The 15,428-nt window shown below is 33.2% G+C and overlaps 1 protein-coding gene across 1 annotated transcript; it reads left to right on the top strand.

The window, feature by feature from the left end:
- Nucleotides 1-2,065: 2,065 nt before the first annotated feature.
- On the top strand, nucleotides 2,066-13,791 carry LOC117122256 (probable lysosomal cobalamin transporter). The gene is made up of 16 exons (XM_033267791.1): nucleotides 2,066-2,205; nucleotides 3,293-3,371; nucleotides 3,655-3,752; nucleotides 4,639-4,702; nucleotides 4,932-5,026; nucleotides 5,263-5,330; nucleotides 5,866-5,957; nucleotides 6,491-6,564; nucleotides 7,092-7,217; nucleotides 8,174-8,394; nucleotides 8,641-8,743; nucleotides 9,555-9,659; nucleotides 10,700-10,843; nucleotides 11,419-11,464; nucleotides 12,227-12,327; nucleotides 13,111-13,791. Exons 1-16 carry the CDS (start codon nucleotides 2,116-2,118, stop codon nucleotides 13,222-13,224), a joined length of 1,620 nt encoding a protein of 539 aa, XP_033123682.1. The 5' UTR covers nucleotides 2,066-2,115; the 3' UTR covers nucleotides 13,225-13,791.
- The last annotated feature ends 1,637 nt before the right edge of the window (nucleotides 13,792-15,428 follow it).

Below are 15,428 nucleotides of genomic sequence, written 5' to 3'. Positions count from 1 at the left end.
TTAATCATCAGTTTTGTTTTATACTGTTACAACGGACATAAAAAGCGACAACAGTGACGGTTGGTACGATGATGATGATGATAATTTTCAATTTCAAATTTATTTCGTGTTAAAATTCATACAAAAACAAACAAAAAAGAAAACAATGAATGAAAAGAGAGTACTGCCAACCCGGGATAACAAAAACTACATTGGGTGTCACTGTCATTTGTCATAACAGAACGCAAATTATTTTTAATTAGTCTCATTGAATAATAATAATAATTATTATTATTATTATTATTATTATTATTATTGTTGTGATGAAAAGTTAACACAAACAATATGGTGGCTAAACGAATATTACATGTAAATATTATTTTTATTTGTTTGTACCCCGACAAAAGATATCGTCTTCCCCGACAAAAGATATCGTCTTCCCCGACGGGGGGGGGGGCTCTCTTATACACATCTATCCCCCCCCCCAGCCTCCCCTCTGGCTAAGTATCCCCCCAGCCTCCCCTCTGGCGCCACCACTGGTGCTGGGACAAACTTGAAAAACGAAGTGAAAAAACACCTAATGAAAGTGAATGTGTCAGTCAGATTGTCAACAACATATTTAAAAAGCTAAACAAAACTAAATCCCCCGTTCCGCAACCATATTGCGGGGAGGGGGTGGGGGAGAGGCGCTTAACAAATTTTGAAACTATGCACCCTAGACAGTGGCGTCTAGTTTAGGGCTATTTTAATTCATGTGAACAGGACAAATGTATACGTCTATTGCGAAAAATGGTAAATTTATGAAAATTTTATTTCTAATCAGTGCCAAAATAGATGAATTGATCAGTTTCTGATTTCTCCCATTAATAAATAAAGTGCAAGGAACACGGATACATAATAAAATGAATAACAGTGACTGTCTATATTTACACAGCATGCAGGGTATTTTGAAATATTACAATATGCAATTAAATTTTGCAAATACACAGGATACAATATTCGATGTATTATAATGAAATAGGCCTACAAATTGATGAATACCATCAGCTGCGAAGCTAGGTGCGAATGGGCCCCAGTGCAAGATTACTGGGGAATTTAATTTGATAGGGGCAGGAATTCCCTAAAGTTCTCAGAAAATTCGTCAGTGCCGGCGCCAGCGTCTGAAATATGGGGTACAGGGGTACAAAGTGAGGGGAAAGGTACAATTTTTTTGGGGTGAGGGGGAAAGCCCCGACGAGAACAAAGTGGGCGTGGTCAGACGTCGATTAAAATGTTTCGAAAGTGGTCCAGGGGGAAGGATCCCCCGAAAAATATAACAAATTTGGGGTTTCAGAGGCTACTTAATCGATTTTATAGATAGTCTACTAATATGTAGAAAATGCATATAATTTTTTTTTTCAATTAATTGTGTTTTTTCTTCTTTTTGGGGGAAAACTAGGGTAGGGGAGCAAGAACATTTTCTGAGAGAAAATTACCCCTTTTCCCCCGTAGCACCGCCGCTGGCTTCTTTTACCCCTAGGCTAGTAATACTAAAGATAATCGGATTCGTACAGGGGTGGTGCCAGTGGGGGTCAGAACTCTCGTCGGGAAGAAAAAGCACAATTCGTCGGGGAGAAAAAAAATCATGTATTTTCTACATATTAGTACTCTAAAATTGATTAAATAAAGCCGTTGAAACCCCAATTGTCAAACTTTTCGATGGCTTCGCCTCCTGGACTTTTGCAACATTTTAATCGAAGCTCGACCACGCCCACTGGCACCTTGCTTTTATCGGGGAAGTCTGACCCTTCGTTGAGGAATCGTCCCCCCCCTCCCCCGTCGGGCAAATCCTGCCGCCACCCTGGATTCGTAACTATTTTAAGAGGAGCATATTGATTCGGGGTGGGGCGGGCCCACAGTAATCAATTAATAATTACTCCTCCAAAAACCGAATATTATTGAGGGGCACGCTGGCCGTTTTATTCTTCAAAAAAAGTTGGAAATTATTTTTAACTATTATTTTTAGGTATAGGCCTATGCATGAATAGGCCCCCCTTCCCAGGGATAATGTACCTAAATAATTATATCCTCCTTATTTTAATGGAAGATTGGCAGTCTGGAAAAGAAAGTCTATAGAAGTCTCGTGATTCGCTTTGCATGAGGGCGTTTTCTAAAAAAACAAAAATGGCTGCTTTACCTGTTTCAGTGGAAGTTGCAAGTTGGATTACGTTTGCTGCTGCTTTCGTGGTAAGTTATTATCCAAATTTCAAGTTTTTCTTACAAAGTATTTTTCAAAGGTGTATGTGCTAAATTTATTTCTGAATTTTTGCAAATTCTGGCCTAGGGACTTTAGTAATGTATCTACAAATAGGGCCAAGCTAGGCCCTGGCCCCTATCCTCAGGAGTTAGGCTAGCCTAGCTCTAACCTACCTAGGCCTAGAGGCCTGGTAGTCTAGTAGAAGTACAGTAGTAGGGCCTAAGAGTTAGGCTCGTAGTAGGGCCTAGGCCTAGACCAGTTTAATTTAATAGTCTTACTCTTCTTATTACTAATTTTTTAAAAACAAGTTATGTAATGTAGGCTAGGCTTTATAGTATTCATAGACGACCTTTTGTATTTTTTTACTAAACAGTTGTATTGAATAATAGCATAACTACACGGACATGTGCTATTACTAGGTTTTAAACATGTTCTAAATTCAAAAGTAGATATTTTAAGCATTTTTGGTGTGTGTATTTTTTTTTAAATCGAAATTTACAGCCGTAAGTGTGCGCATGTATTACTTCCATGTCCAAGTAAATAAGGCGCTTGGAAATACGCTCGGATACGCAAAACAAAAAGGGAACAAAAATTTTTAAAGCTCTGGAATCCCTATTATTAGGCTACGAATAGGATAGGCTAGCTGCTATTTGATTTAGGGTAGGAGGGGCCTGGTGGGCCTATCTGTAGTCTAAGCCTACTAACTCCCCTTTTTTTTTATAGACATTGCAGTTCAAAAATGTAATAATGGCATTCAATAATTGCTATTGGCTCTTGCTGCATAAGTCTAAGTCTTAAAGTTGGTCTATCCTGGCCAATGTAGTCTAGGCCTATAGTGTATGGTAATATAATAATAATAATGTTTTCCAATACTTTTTTGTCATTTTAATAATGGTTTTGTTACTGTAATCTTTTGGCCAAATAAATAAATGAATGAAGTTTATTTTAGTAACCGTAGATCACCTGCGGCTGAAACGAAAGCTCCTTGCTCGTGCTCAATGATATTGTTAATCTGTGCTGATTGATTGTCTTTTTACTGTGTCGTTTTTAAATTAATGTTAATTGATTATTTTGCAGGTGACGCTTATATTTTCAACATGGTACATACTAGGATATAGATACAAACGTCATAGTGAATGCAGTTCCACATTCACAGGTAAGGCTTACCTAGGTACAAACATTCAAACTTTTTTTTAATTAAAGATTGTTTAAAATTGAATTGTTTTTAAAATGTAAAATATTAGATGTAGAAGATTTAGCTATCAGGAATTATTGAACAAATATAACAGTTCAAAGAAAATAATGTGTAAGTAAAGTATTATTTTATCATTTAATCACATTAATCATGTTTATTCTTTAAAATGTTAGAATCTTACCTAATTTTAGTACATTTTTTAAAAATATGATAGCTTTTTTATAACTATTGTTGTTTCTATCAGCTATACTCGCCCTATCAGTGAGTTTTCTGACAGTGCTGATTGGGCCAATTGATGTGTTCCTGGTGTCGTTTATGAAGAATGATGACGGGGAATTTAAGGTGTGTATTTACTATATATGAGACAATTGACAAGAAAAACTGCATACACTAATAATATTTATATTTAAGCTTGTTTTATTTAAGCTACTTCAAAGTTTTTTCTGGTTTGCTATAAATTGCACACACTAATAGTAGCAGTAGCCGTAGTAACATGCTTTTATTGTAGACATCTGTTGTAAGAGTGCGTACGACTGAAAGCATTCTGACATTATACCTGATTCACACAAGAAGAAATGTTTCTTTGCGTATTGAATTTTTAACTGTAGATTTGATGAAATTCAGCATAAGCATATTATATAAAATTGAATTGAAAAAAAAATTCCTGCTCCCTTGGGGGAAAAAATAACACGTATGGCCCTATGCATGTGTGAAAATGCACAGATTATGATTACTAAGTAATAGCATTTTATTAAAAAAAATAAATTACTAGGCAGCAGTTTGAAGAATTTCAAAGCAATTGCCATTTAATTCAATTCATTTAATTCAGTCTGTTATAAATAAATATAACAGAAATGTGCTTTGAACCTAAGCGATCAAACATAAATAGTTAAGAACAAACTTTTAAAGTGTTCCAAACAGAACAGTTAAAAAAAACTTTAAATGATGTATTATTAAAACATTAAAAATACAGTAAAACAGGATATTATTAAAACATTAAAGTATATTATTAAAACATTAAAAGACAGTAAAAAGTATTAAGATATGTTATTAAAATACTGTACAATGATAAAATACAAAGAGCAAATAAAGCATTAAAATAGTATAAAATTATTGCATTTATTTTAAAAGACTAAGACCAGGATAAAATTGGATAAAATTATGAGTCTGTATAAATTATCAGTCCAAGTCTGTGTAAAGTATTATTTATAACAACTTTTCTTATCAGGATTGGGCTGAATCTAATGTTACAAGACACCACATCCAGGAAACTGTCCTCTATTGTTACTATGGTAATTATAATAAAAGAAAATTATGTTTTCTGTTATGAATACAGCAGGGTTGTTGGAATGAAAAGTATAGCTAGAAATCCTCAGTTTAACTGGCTGCTCTGATTTCCATATGAAAAAAAATCTATATAGTTCTTAATGTTAATAATATTTTTTTTTTTCTATAGTATGTTTGTTATCTTCCATTATCAATAAATGTATTGTTGACATCATTGACTTTTGTACTCCTTAGCCTTATATGGATGTCTGACATTGTTCGTATTCCTCATCATCCCTTTTGTGTATTTCTACTATGAGGAACAAGATGAAAACACCAACATCAAGTCTGTAAGTAGACAGTTGATTTTATTTAGTACACTCGCATTTGTTCATTGATCAAAATTTGTAAAGGGTAGCTGCAACTTTTAACTTTGATTTTTTAATAATTTTGGCCTAATTTATTATTATTTTTTCTCATGCTTACAGTATTATAGTGTTGTCATTGTTCAATACCAATTAGGCATATTTGAAATGTTGACATGTACATATTATTCATTTATATATATTTTTTTCTTTTTGTTCAGAGGATGTGTGGAGCCTTGAAGTACACTGCTTGTTTCATATTTGTTGCTGTTGTGTTACTTGTGATAGGGTAAGTCCTGTTAAATGGGCTGATTTATATGTTTATGTATGTTTTTGTATTCTGGTGTTGTTGTGAAGCACATATTAATGACATTTTAGTTTTTTGGTAAGTACTTTCACCTGTTAGGGTAGAATTGAGTAGTGTAATTTTGACATAACTAGAAACTTCATTACAGAGGACAATTGATTGTTAAATGTGGGTTATAAATTACGATGTCATTTTTTATTTCTCAGACCACAATGGCCTTTTTGGTTATTTTGTTGGTTTTACCTTAGACAAATAAAATGGTTACTATAGTGTAGACAAAATGGTTACTATAGTGTAGACAAAATACATCATTGTGTAGACAAAATATATCATTACTCCGAACTCAGTACAGATATACATAAAATAGTAATAATAAACTGAATAGACTATAAAGTACTTTTATATTGTTTTTATTGAGTGCATGTAAGATGATATATCACAGTGCCATCTTTGTTATATACTTAAAACAATAAAAACATGCTACTCTATGTACATACTCTGATACATCATTTTAAAGGGCATTTGTACCATTGAAGAAACCGCCAACTACAAATTCCACATCATTTGAGAATGATCTTGCATTCCTCGCAAACGAGCTGCGTGACACACGTAAGTGTTTGAAATCTCCAAAACTTTTGTTGGTCCATTTGTAGAAAACACAATAAAATGTGTTAAGAAAGCACTTTAAACCTGATCAACTGAAAGTGGATACTTACAACTAGGGAACATGAAAACTGTACACATATTGAATAAATATATAAATATACTCTGAACCTTGATACCAAATAATACACAGGCAATGTATGGCCGATTCTTTTATTTTTTTTTAGCTCTAGGGTAAAAAATTCCTGTGACCTTGATCTTGTTCTTTGACCTTTTCTTCTCAGAAGTTAATTATCTCTTAGATTATTATGTACTATTCCACTAAATTTTATGATGATCCCGTCCTTAGTTTTTGCATAATCTTGCTAAAATACAGACAGAAATACATAACCTCCTTGACAAAGGTAGTAATTTAGAAAAAGCAATTAATTATTGATGAAATGAAAATGTACAAACAGAAAGTAGCATGTATTTTATACTTTTTATCTGTGAGATAAAATGAATGCTTATGATGATAGAAGATTTCTCTTCTTTTCTAGGTGGTGAAACAGCTCTTTACTTCACTGTTGGGTTCTTAACTTTAATAGGTTTTATCTGCCTTGTTTTCTACACAGTAAGTTTTGTAAAAATGTACCTATTAATTACTGTTTACGTTGTGAGAGTTAAGTTAAACTATGTTTTAAGAAGTGTATCCTTCTATAATTTTTTCTTTAATTTGCCTTGTATCAGCTTCATCTGATGTTTAACCTAAACTAAAATGTTTCATTTCATTCATTTTCATTTTAATCTATTTCATATCAGTTCATTATACCATTATATCTGTTATTTTTGTTAGCACACAAAGTGTAATATCTTTGTTTTTATCCTCTGAAATAAGGGTATTTTCATATCGTATGTATTAGATAGGAGTATTTTTCTCAAAATTACTTACTGAATACTGGATGTGTGTTTTTGTGTCTCATTTATTACCCAACATGGATGGATAACAGAAAACCTTTTATAGCAGTTAATTCATGTACTATAAAACATGGTATAGATATCTAAAACTAAACTATACAGTAAACTACATCTGATTAGCTTGAGAAATTGTTATTTTTATATAAACTGTATATTCATATTTAGCATATCTGTGATTGATAGGGCTTTGGGATGGTGACCTTTCCAGCTGACTTAATAAAAGGAAGGAAAAGTACCGCAGTTGAGTTGGATGACGTCAGGAGTGCTACAGAACGAAGTCGTCAAAGACGAAGAGCTATCAGAAGGAAGGTTGATATACAGTATATTTATATTAATAATTTAATATTTACTATATATTTCTGATGTGAAAATTCTGTTTTAAAAATATGTTAAACTGTAGACAACAATAGAGTACTACAGTGTTACATCACGATACCATCTGATACTACTCTGTTGCTATCGGCGAAAAAATGCGTTCAACCGACGCCATTTTCTCCACTGACAAACCATTGATCTCAATTTCTAACGTAGTTATTAAGAAGTATCTTAATATTTTTTTGTAAATGTTAATTGATGATTAAATGTGTTTTCAATAACTAATATAATGCAAGTTAATGTGATGATTAATGTGTTTTTAGTACATTTTGATGGTAAATTATTGGGTTTTAAAATGCCTATTCCAGAAAGCCTATTCTAAACCATTAAGATTATGAAGTCATTCAGGCGTAATGAATGGTAACCAACGTCCGGAGGGCACCACCTGGTGTTGTGACGACACAACTGTGGTACTCTATACAAACCGACAATTACAAGAACCTCAGGGCAGTCATTGAAAAAAAAAAGGTTTTCAACAATTATTTGAAAGCATCAACACTTCCTGCCTTCCTAATATAAACTGACAAGGCATTCCAAAGCTTAGGGGTAGCACATTTAAAAATGGTTTTGTTTGTGTTTTTTTAAGTATCAAATAAAGTGATTTTTGTCATTGTACATGGAAAATTGTCAATATATTCATTAACATTGCCATTTCCCATTAAATGTTTTGTTTTCCAAAGTCCATAGGGCACACTAAATTGCAGTGTGGATAATCACCTGTAAATTGCTAGCATTGTTCTCAACATAATAATTCTTACAGACAATAAAATATTATTAAACAATACTGGTCAATTTACAGTGGCTTCAGGTTTTTCCTTAATCAGTTTGGCTTCTCTCCACCTTTAGCCAATAATTTACTAACTTTTCTTAATTTTTTCTGAACAATCTAGTACAAGGACAAGGATGATCGCTTAAGCACACGTGATCGAAGCAGGATAGATAGTCTGCAAGACCAAGAAGAGTTATTGAAACGTAAAGAGCGCCACCTAGAGGATCTGCAGCATAGATGTTGCAGTAAATGTTCTTTTCTATGGCGGCCTTTTGAGATTATCTTTGGTGTTGTGGGTTGCTTAATGGCATTACTCATCTTCACATCTTTGCTCTTAACAAGGTTCGTCAATTAAATCTACTGTACTGTAGATTCATATAATAAATCATATACAAAATCTGAGAATCAGGCATCAGAGACTAACAATATTCCAGCTGCATGCAAGCTTCTATCTACATAGCTGGCAGATATGTAATCTCTAATACTTTTATATATTATATAATTCAAAAATGCTTTTATGTGCTTAGCCACTAGAAAACTACAGCTTTATGATAGTGTTTGATGATAGTTATTGTGTTCTGTTTTCAGCTTGGATCGTGCATTGCATTCTCTCGGTCTCAAGACAGGCTACATCTTGCCAGAAAGGCACCTTCCCAATCCTATCGACATGCTCTTGCTCTTTAGTCAGCAGGTAACAAAAGCTATTTTAGATCTTTATTATAATTATTTATTCTATTTTTTTCTATATTTATTATTATTATTATTATTATTATTATTATTATTATTATTATTATTAATAGTTATTATTATTATGAAGTTCACTTCTGTCCTTGGGCAAGGCACTTTCTTTTCACCCAGAAGTGCTATTGTGTTCCTGATAGTGGTAGGATGTGGTATTGAATGTATTTTTGTGCATTGGAACACCACTAGGTATACTTCTCAGGGAGTGGAGAAGGTTGCATTTTGTGCTGGTTTGCCAATTCTTGGATCCAGTGACCAGGGTAATTTAATAATATCGTCAGCACCATGTGTCTATTGGCAAAAAGTCAAGTATAAATTGCTATATCATTATTACTGTTAATTATATTTAAGTCAATATATCATGGGGTACATGGCAAGACGAATGGCTGAACGATTAAGACAGGGGCGCCACTACCTACAGCTATCATATCGGTGCTGGTTCGAAATGGCATGCTCGCCTATGGTTCTGGAGGTGGAACAAGTGTTCTCGGATAAGGACTATAAACCGTAGGCCCAATGTACACAATTAGCTTATGTGCACTTTAAAGAACCCAGCACATCTTTCGAGACATTAATTTTGTCCCTGCGGTTTACAGACGAGAGTAGGTGATACAGATTTACCGAGTAGCTCGGAGAGACTCCTAGGGGAGAAGAAAGTTTACTGTACGAGCTAGTCCACACTTTGAGACTCTGGTGTAAACACTACATAAATCCAACTATTATTATTAATAGACTTTGTTTATAATTTGCTAAATTATCAGGTATTTCCACTTGACTACATAATCTTTGCTGCCATCATTCTTTACCTGTTCCTTGCCTCGATTGCTGGCATTGAAAGGATTGGCATATGGTTCTGCTGTGTCAAGGTTAGTAGCATTTTTTAAAGTTTTAAGCATTTAATGCATATTGTATTATAGAATACTGGATGAATCCAGACATTTTGTAAGAGTAATTTTGTTGCTGGTAATGAAGGTTGTTATAAAAGTATATGAATTAAAATGGGTTGCTCTTTTACCCTACCTTGAGACCAGAGATGTCTTGGCAGCTTTCAATACCAGCACCATTATGGCTAAAGATGTCTCTTTTGCAACCTAATCAGTGTTCTCCCGAAGCCGTTTTAGCCGTCAATTTTAATGGTAGAAACAACTGGCCAACCAGTAAAAATTTTGAGATTGTAAAATAATAAAACCACTGATTAGGCCTAGGTAGCTTAGGCTGGCCTTCTTTCAATCAACGAAGATCATTCCAATCTATACTAGGCTGTGACTATGTGTGTTGTTTTTTCAAGTCGGTAAACACCACTCAAAAGGGATAACGTCTCACACTGTGTGCATTGCTGAATTTTTATGGACAAATTTAACAGTAAAAAGCTTTCAATAGGGAGAACACTGCTAATGACAGTATGTTATTGGGAACCATGTGGTAGTGAAAAGCTTACCAAAAACATGAGGGCCCCTACTTGTTCTCATCTAGGAAATAAATTTGAAGTACAGTTTATAGATAAGCTCTTCCCAAACTATCAAATTTCATGTTACAAAAGAATGTCATGCCTATATTTGGGTGTAATATGACATCATCATACCCATATATGGGCACATCACACAAATTGTCACATAAAATTTGACATCAGGGAGCTTTCAATTTGCGCGACAACGCGGTTCTAGAACAGAATCACTCATGCGTGACAGTCCTACGTTCTTTGCACAACGTAGATTTTGCCAAATTGCGTCCTAGAATTCACATGACAAGGAGAACATTACTTTCTCTCATGCGCAGATGAAATATTAGTGACATCGTTGCGTTTTAGAATCTTCTGCATGGTGCAATCGAAATCTCCCAATAGACAGAGCTGTAGAAAATCATAGATTATTCAAACTTTGCTAAAATATATGTTTGTGATTTGTAGATGTACAAGATTCGAGCAACTCACACCAAGCCACAAGCTCTACTCTTCCTCTGCATGATACTTATATTCACTGTATTGGCCATCAACACTATGATGTATACACTAGCCCCCGAGTATATGAGTTATGGAAACCAAAAATACATAGTAAGTTGCTGTCTATATATGGGTTTTCAAAACCACCTAACAGCCATGATTGTTGACTTTAATGCTTATTCATCTCTACATGTTGTTAGAAGTAACAAACTACAGAAAATGTTTAGTTCAACAAAAAATAAAGCTTCCTGGCAAAATCCACCTACTGTTCTTAGAATATACATTTAATTAATCTCATTTAAGTGACCACGGTCAAGTCCAGAAATGTGTCGCTTACAACAGAAGTGGCTTGGCACAGCGAGAACGGTTTGGTTTCCCAACCTTGAAGTCACTTGCAGTCACTTGCTGTGCACTTGTTTTCTTGAGCAAGGCACTTTATTTTTGTTGCTTCGGAAAAAATATGGGGGTGGTTGAAGCACATGTTGTATCTTACCACAAAGAAATCACAGATAGTGATTTGTTTTTTTAATAGGTCCAGTTTTAGAATGAACATTTACACATGGAAATACAGCGTGGTGCCTGCTGCACTTTAATTTTGATTAATCTTCAACATTTAATTTTTTGAGACACTGTAGTACTGTCTTAACAAAACTAAAATTTCTCCTTTTTTTTTAAAAAATAAACAGGCTATAAACAACAGCACAGAACAGTGTACAACCTATGAGCCAGAAGGTTAGTGTTAGACTAACATTGTTTTTCATGTATTTAATTTAACATTCTCCCCTGAGTTTGTGATTGATTATATATTTATTTCCTTTTGATGATACATGGAACATAAAACAAATTGAGATTGTTATTCAAGATATCTCAGTTTACATCAATTTAATTCCATATTGATAGCAGTTAGCCACTTTCTGTATAAAGGTTGTGAAGTACAGTATTATACAAATAATACATTAGTCGAATGAGCTAAAAATATTTTAATAGGGTGTAAGAAGGAATGCAACATTGAACAAGGCTGAGTTTAATGGACTATTTTGTCTTTCACCATGAAAATATTTATCCTCATTGTACAGTATGATTGAAAAACATTATTTGTCGTTTGTTGGATTACACATCATCCATGCTTGCAGGTCAAAATGTCAAAGTTGTGCAGACGACCTACATTATTTACCTTTCTCACGTTGTAGACTAACTAAAATTGCACAGTGAAATTGAAGAATAGACAAAAAAAGTGATGCTGATTGTGCAGTGTACTTTTACTTTACATTGAATGCAACCATTAATTCAATCCCATGTGGTTTATAACCATCAAGTGGAAAATATTTTATGTTAATGTTTTATAAAACAAAATAACAAAAAAAAAACAAAAACTGAAGGTGTTAATTCAGCAGAATGTGTAATGAGTATAGCAGCATCAATATCTGAAGTTAATGTTTCGTAAAACAAAATATAAAATTTAAAAAATAAAAACTGATGGTGTTATTTCTACAGACTGTGTAATGACTATAGCAGCATCTCTGCTAACCACGTCCGTTTTCATGTTGTGGTATTTTGGAGCTGTTTACTACTGGGCCAACTGGGCATTCTTGGCTGTAAGTATAATTAATTACTACTGTATTAGTAGTTGGTACCTTTACATAAAATACTAATTTTTTTAAAATATAATACATCACTTTTATTTCATTAAAAATATACAAAAGGAGACAAGAATAAGTTCAAATCAGTTTGTCATCATTTGGTCACATGCAGAACAAAAAAAAAATCAAGGTTGGTTACATACAAGGGACGACAAAATCATGTGAACTATGAAAATAGAAGAAAAGCATTGAAGCTTATTTTATACAACTTAAGTTATATACTTACATTATTTAAAAAAAATTTATATAATTAAATGGTGTACTACTTATTTAAAAATGTTGATAAAAGTAGGATTATTCCAAGAAGGTTCGTCTTTTGCATAGTCGATACAAAAGGGCAAGAGTTTTTACAGAATTTAAAATTAATAGGAGTCAATTGCACATTTTATGAATCTCTTGGTCTTACGATATTTTTGCTGCTATGTGAATCCACAGAATCCAACTTTAATGGCAAAGTTAAACAGAATCATGATTTCTAACTGATGATGGGGAACAGATATTGCAGCAGTTGTATTTTGGGTTCAACCTGTAAGGTCAGGGTTAGACATTAGTACCTTATAAGGTTCAAATATTGTATGTTGAATGTAAGTTGGTGTATGCCTCATGTTACAATGAATACTTTGTAAAAGGCGTAGACGAGATGGTACATTGTGTGTATGGTTGTTTTCTATTGCTAGGAAAATAATTTGAAAGCAATATATGCCAAAAAAATATATATTTAGGTATTTTTGTTGACAGATGGTGCTTATTGGTTTATTAGTGGCGTTATTCAAGAAAAGGAGGTCAGCCATTGAGGGTGAAGTCGATTCAGATGATACAGACGATAGTGATGATGAGCTACTTCATGTCTAAAGTCCAGTCTGGACTATCAATTTTTTTTTTTGGCAAAAACATGTGACATGCCTAAATATGGTCATGATGACATCACATAGCCATATATAGGCACAACATGACTATATATAGGTATACAACAGTTTTTTGTCCATGAAAATTTGATAATCTGGATGAAGCTTAAAACTTTCTGATTGATAATTAGAAATGCAGTAATGGTAAACTTACAAGTTTTATTAATGTGAATTAAATAAAATGTATTTAAATCTTATAAGAAATCCTCACTATAATGCATTTATATGTTATTGGGCATGGTGCATTATCTACATTTGTTGCAGGAGTGTGAGTGTGTGTTGGGGAGGTAACCAGACTTATTTGTACAGAAGTGGCAAATATACATACAACGCCATAGAAAGAGAGATGGGCACTTTGGCCATTGAGCTCAGACTTCTGTAAATATTAATAAGTAATGTACTGTATAAATAGAAAAGAAATTCTTAAAGATATACTGATAAAATAAATTTCAGGTGTAACCTGTATAAAGAATAGACATAAACCTGTTTATATAATAAATATAATAGTAACTGATCAGTGATCTGATTTAGTATTCTGTCAGTCTTATCAGCAGTGTTCATTCTGTTCAGTAGCAAGATAAGCAAAAAAGGAACCTAGGTCCTCTTGTGAAATTCAGATTTCTGCCCCCAACATCACATCCCAAATTTCAATTCCTCTCAGGTTCAGTGGCATAAGTTTTGGCCTGTCATTCATCATCTTAAAACATTTTCTTAACTTTCCTAGTTCAGTATATGTTATTTATCCATAATTTTTGTGAATCACCTCTGCAGTTTATACCTATAAAATTCTGTGTCTCTGAGATTGAACAGAGGTCTGGATGAATTTTCCAATGCTCATTTGTGAATACTTAACAAAAATGTGTAAATATTTAATCAAGTTTTGTGTGTATATAAGTATTATATATTTGCTTTCAAATCATTACGTATATATAATTTTCTCATCTTGATAATGACAGTACATTTTTTTTTCTAATCAATTTTTAAAATATATAATTTTTAAAAATATTTAAAAATATCATCAAAGGAAGGTAAATACAGTGTTCGAATAAAGGACTTAATAAATACATCGTGTAGCATAGCTCTCAACGAATGTAGCCCTGTAAATAAATGAATAAAGAAATTGTGTAATAAAATGCCTCTGGCGGGACTTGAACCTGCGACCTCTCGCTGTCAAGGCAAGTGTCATAACCACTAGACCACGGAGGCTTCATGGATGAACAGATTCAAATACCACCAGATACCCTCTATTACACAATAGGTACGGCTAGAAACAAATAGGTGAACATAACAAATCAAGGTAGCCGTTAACACTATTAAATCATATATAAATCATCAAAGAAAGGTAAATACAGTGTTCGAATAAAGGACTTAATAAATACATCGTGTAGCATAGCTCTCAACGAATGTATATATTATATAAATATACAGTTTTTTCTGTTTTTGCATTCAGCTTGAAAACGTTCACTCAGTGTGTTTAATAAATTATACATCATATTACCAATTCTGTATCGGTATCTGTAGGTATTGTTTGTTTTGTTGTTTATATAAATCATCAAAGAATGGTAAATACAGTGTTCAAATAATGGACATAATATTACATCGTGTAACAAAGCCCTCAACGAATATAGTCCTATATAAATAAACAAATACATTGTGTAATAAAATGCCTCTGACGAGATTTTAACCTGCGACCTCCCACTGTCAAGGCGGTCATAACCATTAAACCACAGAGGCTTCATTTTTGAACAGATTCAAATAATACTGTGTATATACTGTATTAGGTTAGCTATGTACCATCTTCAACACAATATTACCAAATAGGTAAATAAGAATAATAATAGTGCTCGATTGAGAACATAATGATGTAACCATATCAAGGATAGACTTTCAACGTAAAGGGGGTTTTTTGGCCTCTATTTTGTGTAGTGCTTTTATAAGTTATTGCTATTTTGTTTTCAAGTTAATTTTTAAAATAGGCATAGACCCTATTTTTTTTTCTGTAACTGGCTGTCTCGCTGATTCTGTTTGTTGATGTGTCTATGACTAACAAATTCCCAATCCAAACAGACTTAAAGTAGGCGACTGATTACTTGGCAATATTCATCTCAGTCTGTCTTACTACAGTGAAAAGAAAACGTTCCTTGTTATTAC

Source organism: Anneissia japonica, unplaced genomic scaffold (assembly GCF_011630105.1).
Source record: "Anneissia japonica isolate Jap-2015-1 unplaced genomic scaffold, ASM1163010v1 scaffold287708_len1499824_cov190, whole genome shotgun sequence".
In the NCBI taxonomy this organism is placed as follows: Eukaryota; Metazoa; Echinodermata; class Crinoidea; order Comatulida; family Comatulidae; genus Anneissia; species Anneissia japonica.
This window is presented reverse-complemented; position numbering and strand designations above follow the sequence as displayed.

Bases quoted from the DNA above. Each gene is read 5' to 3' on its own strand.
- LOC117122256 (XM_033267791.1), top strand. From the start codon at position 2,116: ATGAGGGCGTTTTCTAAAAAAACAAAAATGGCTGCTTTACCTGTTTCA. The intron at 2,206-3,292 runs GTAAGTTATTAT...ATTATTTTGCAG, and splicing joins CGTTTGCTGCTGCTTTCGTG to GTGACGCTTATATTTTCAAC. The intron at 5,027-5,262 runs GTAAGTAGACAG...CTTTTTGTTCAG, and splicing joins AAAACACCAACATCAAGTCT to AGGATGTGTGGAGCCTTGAA.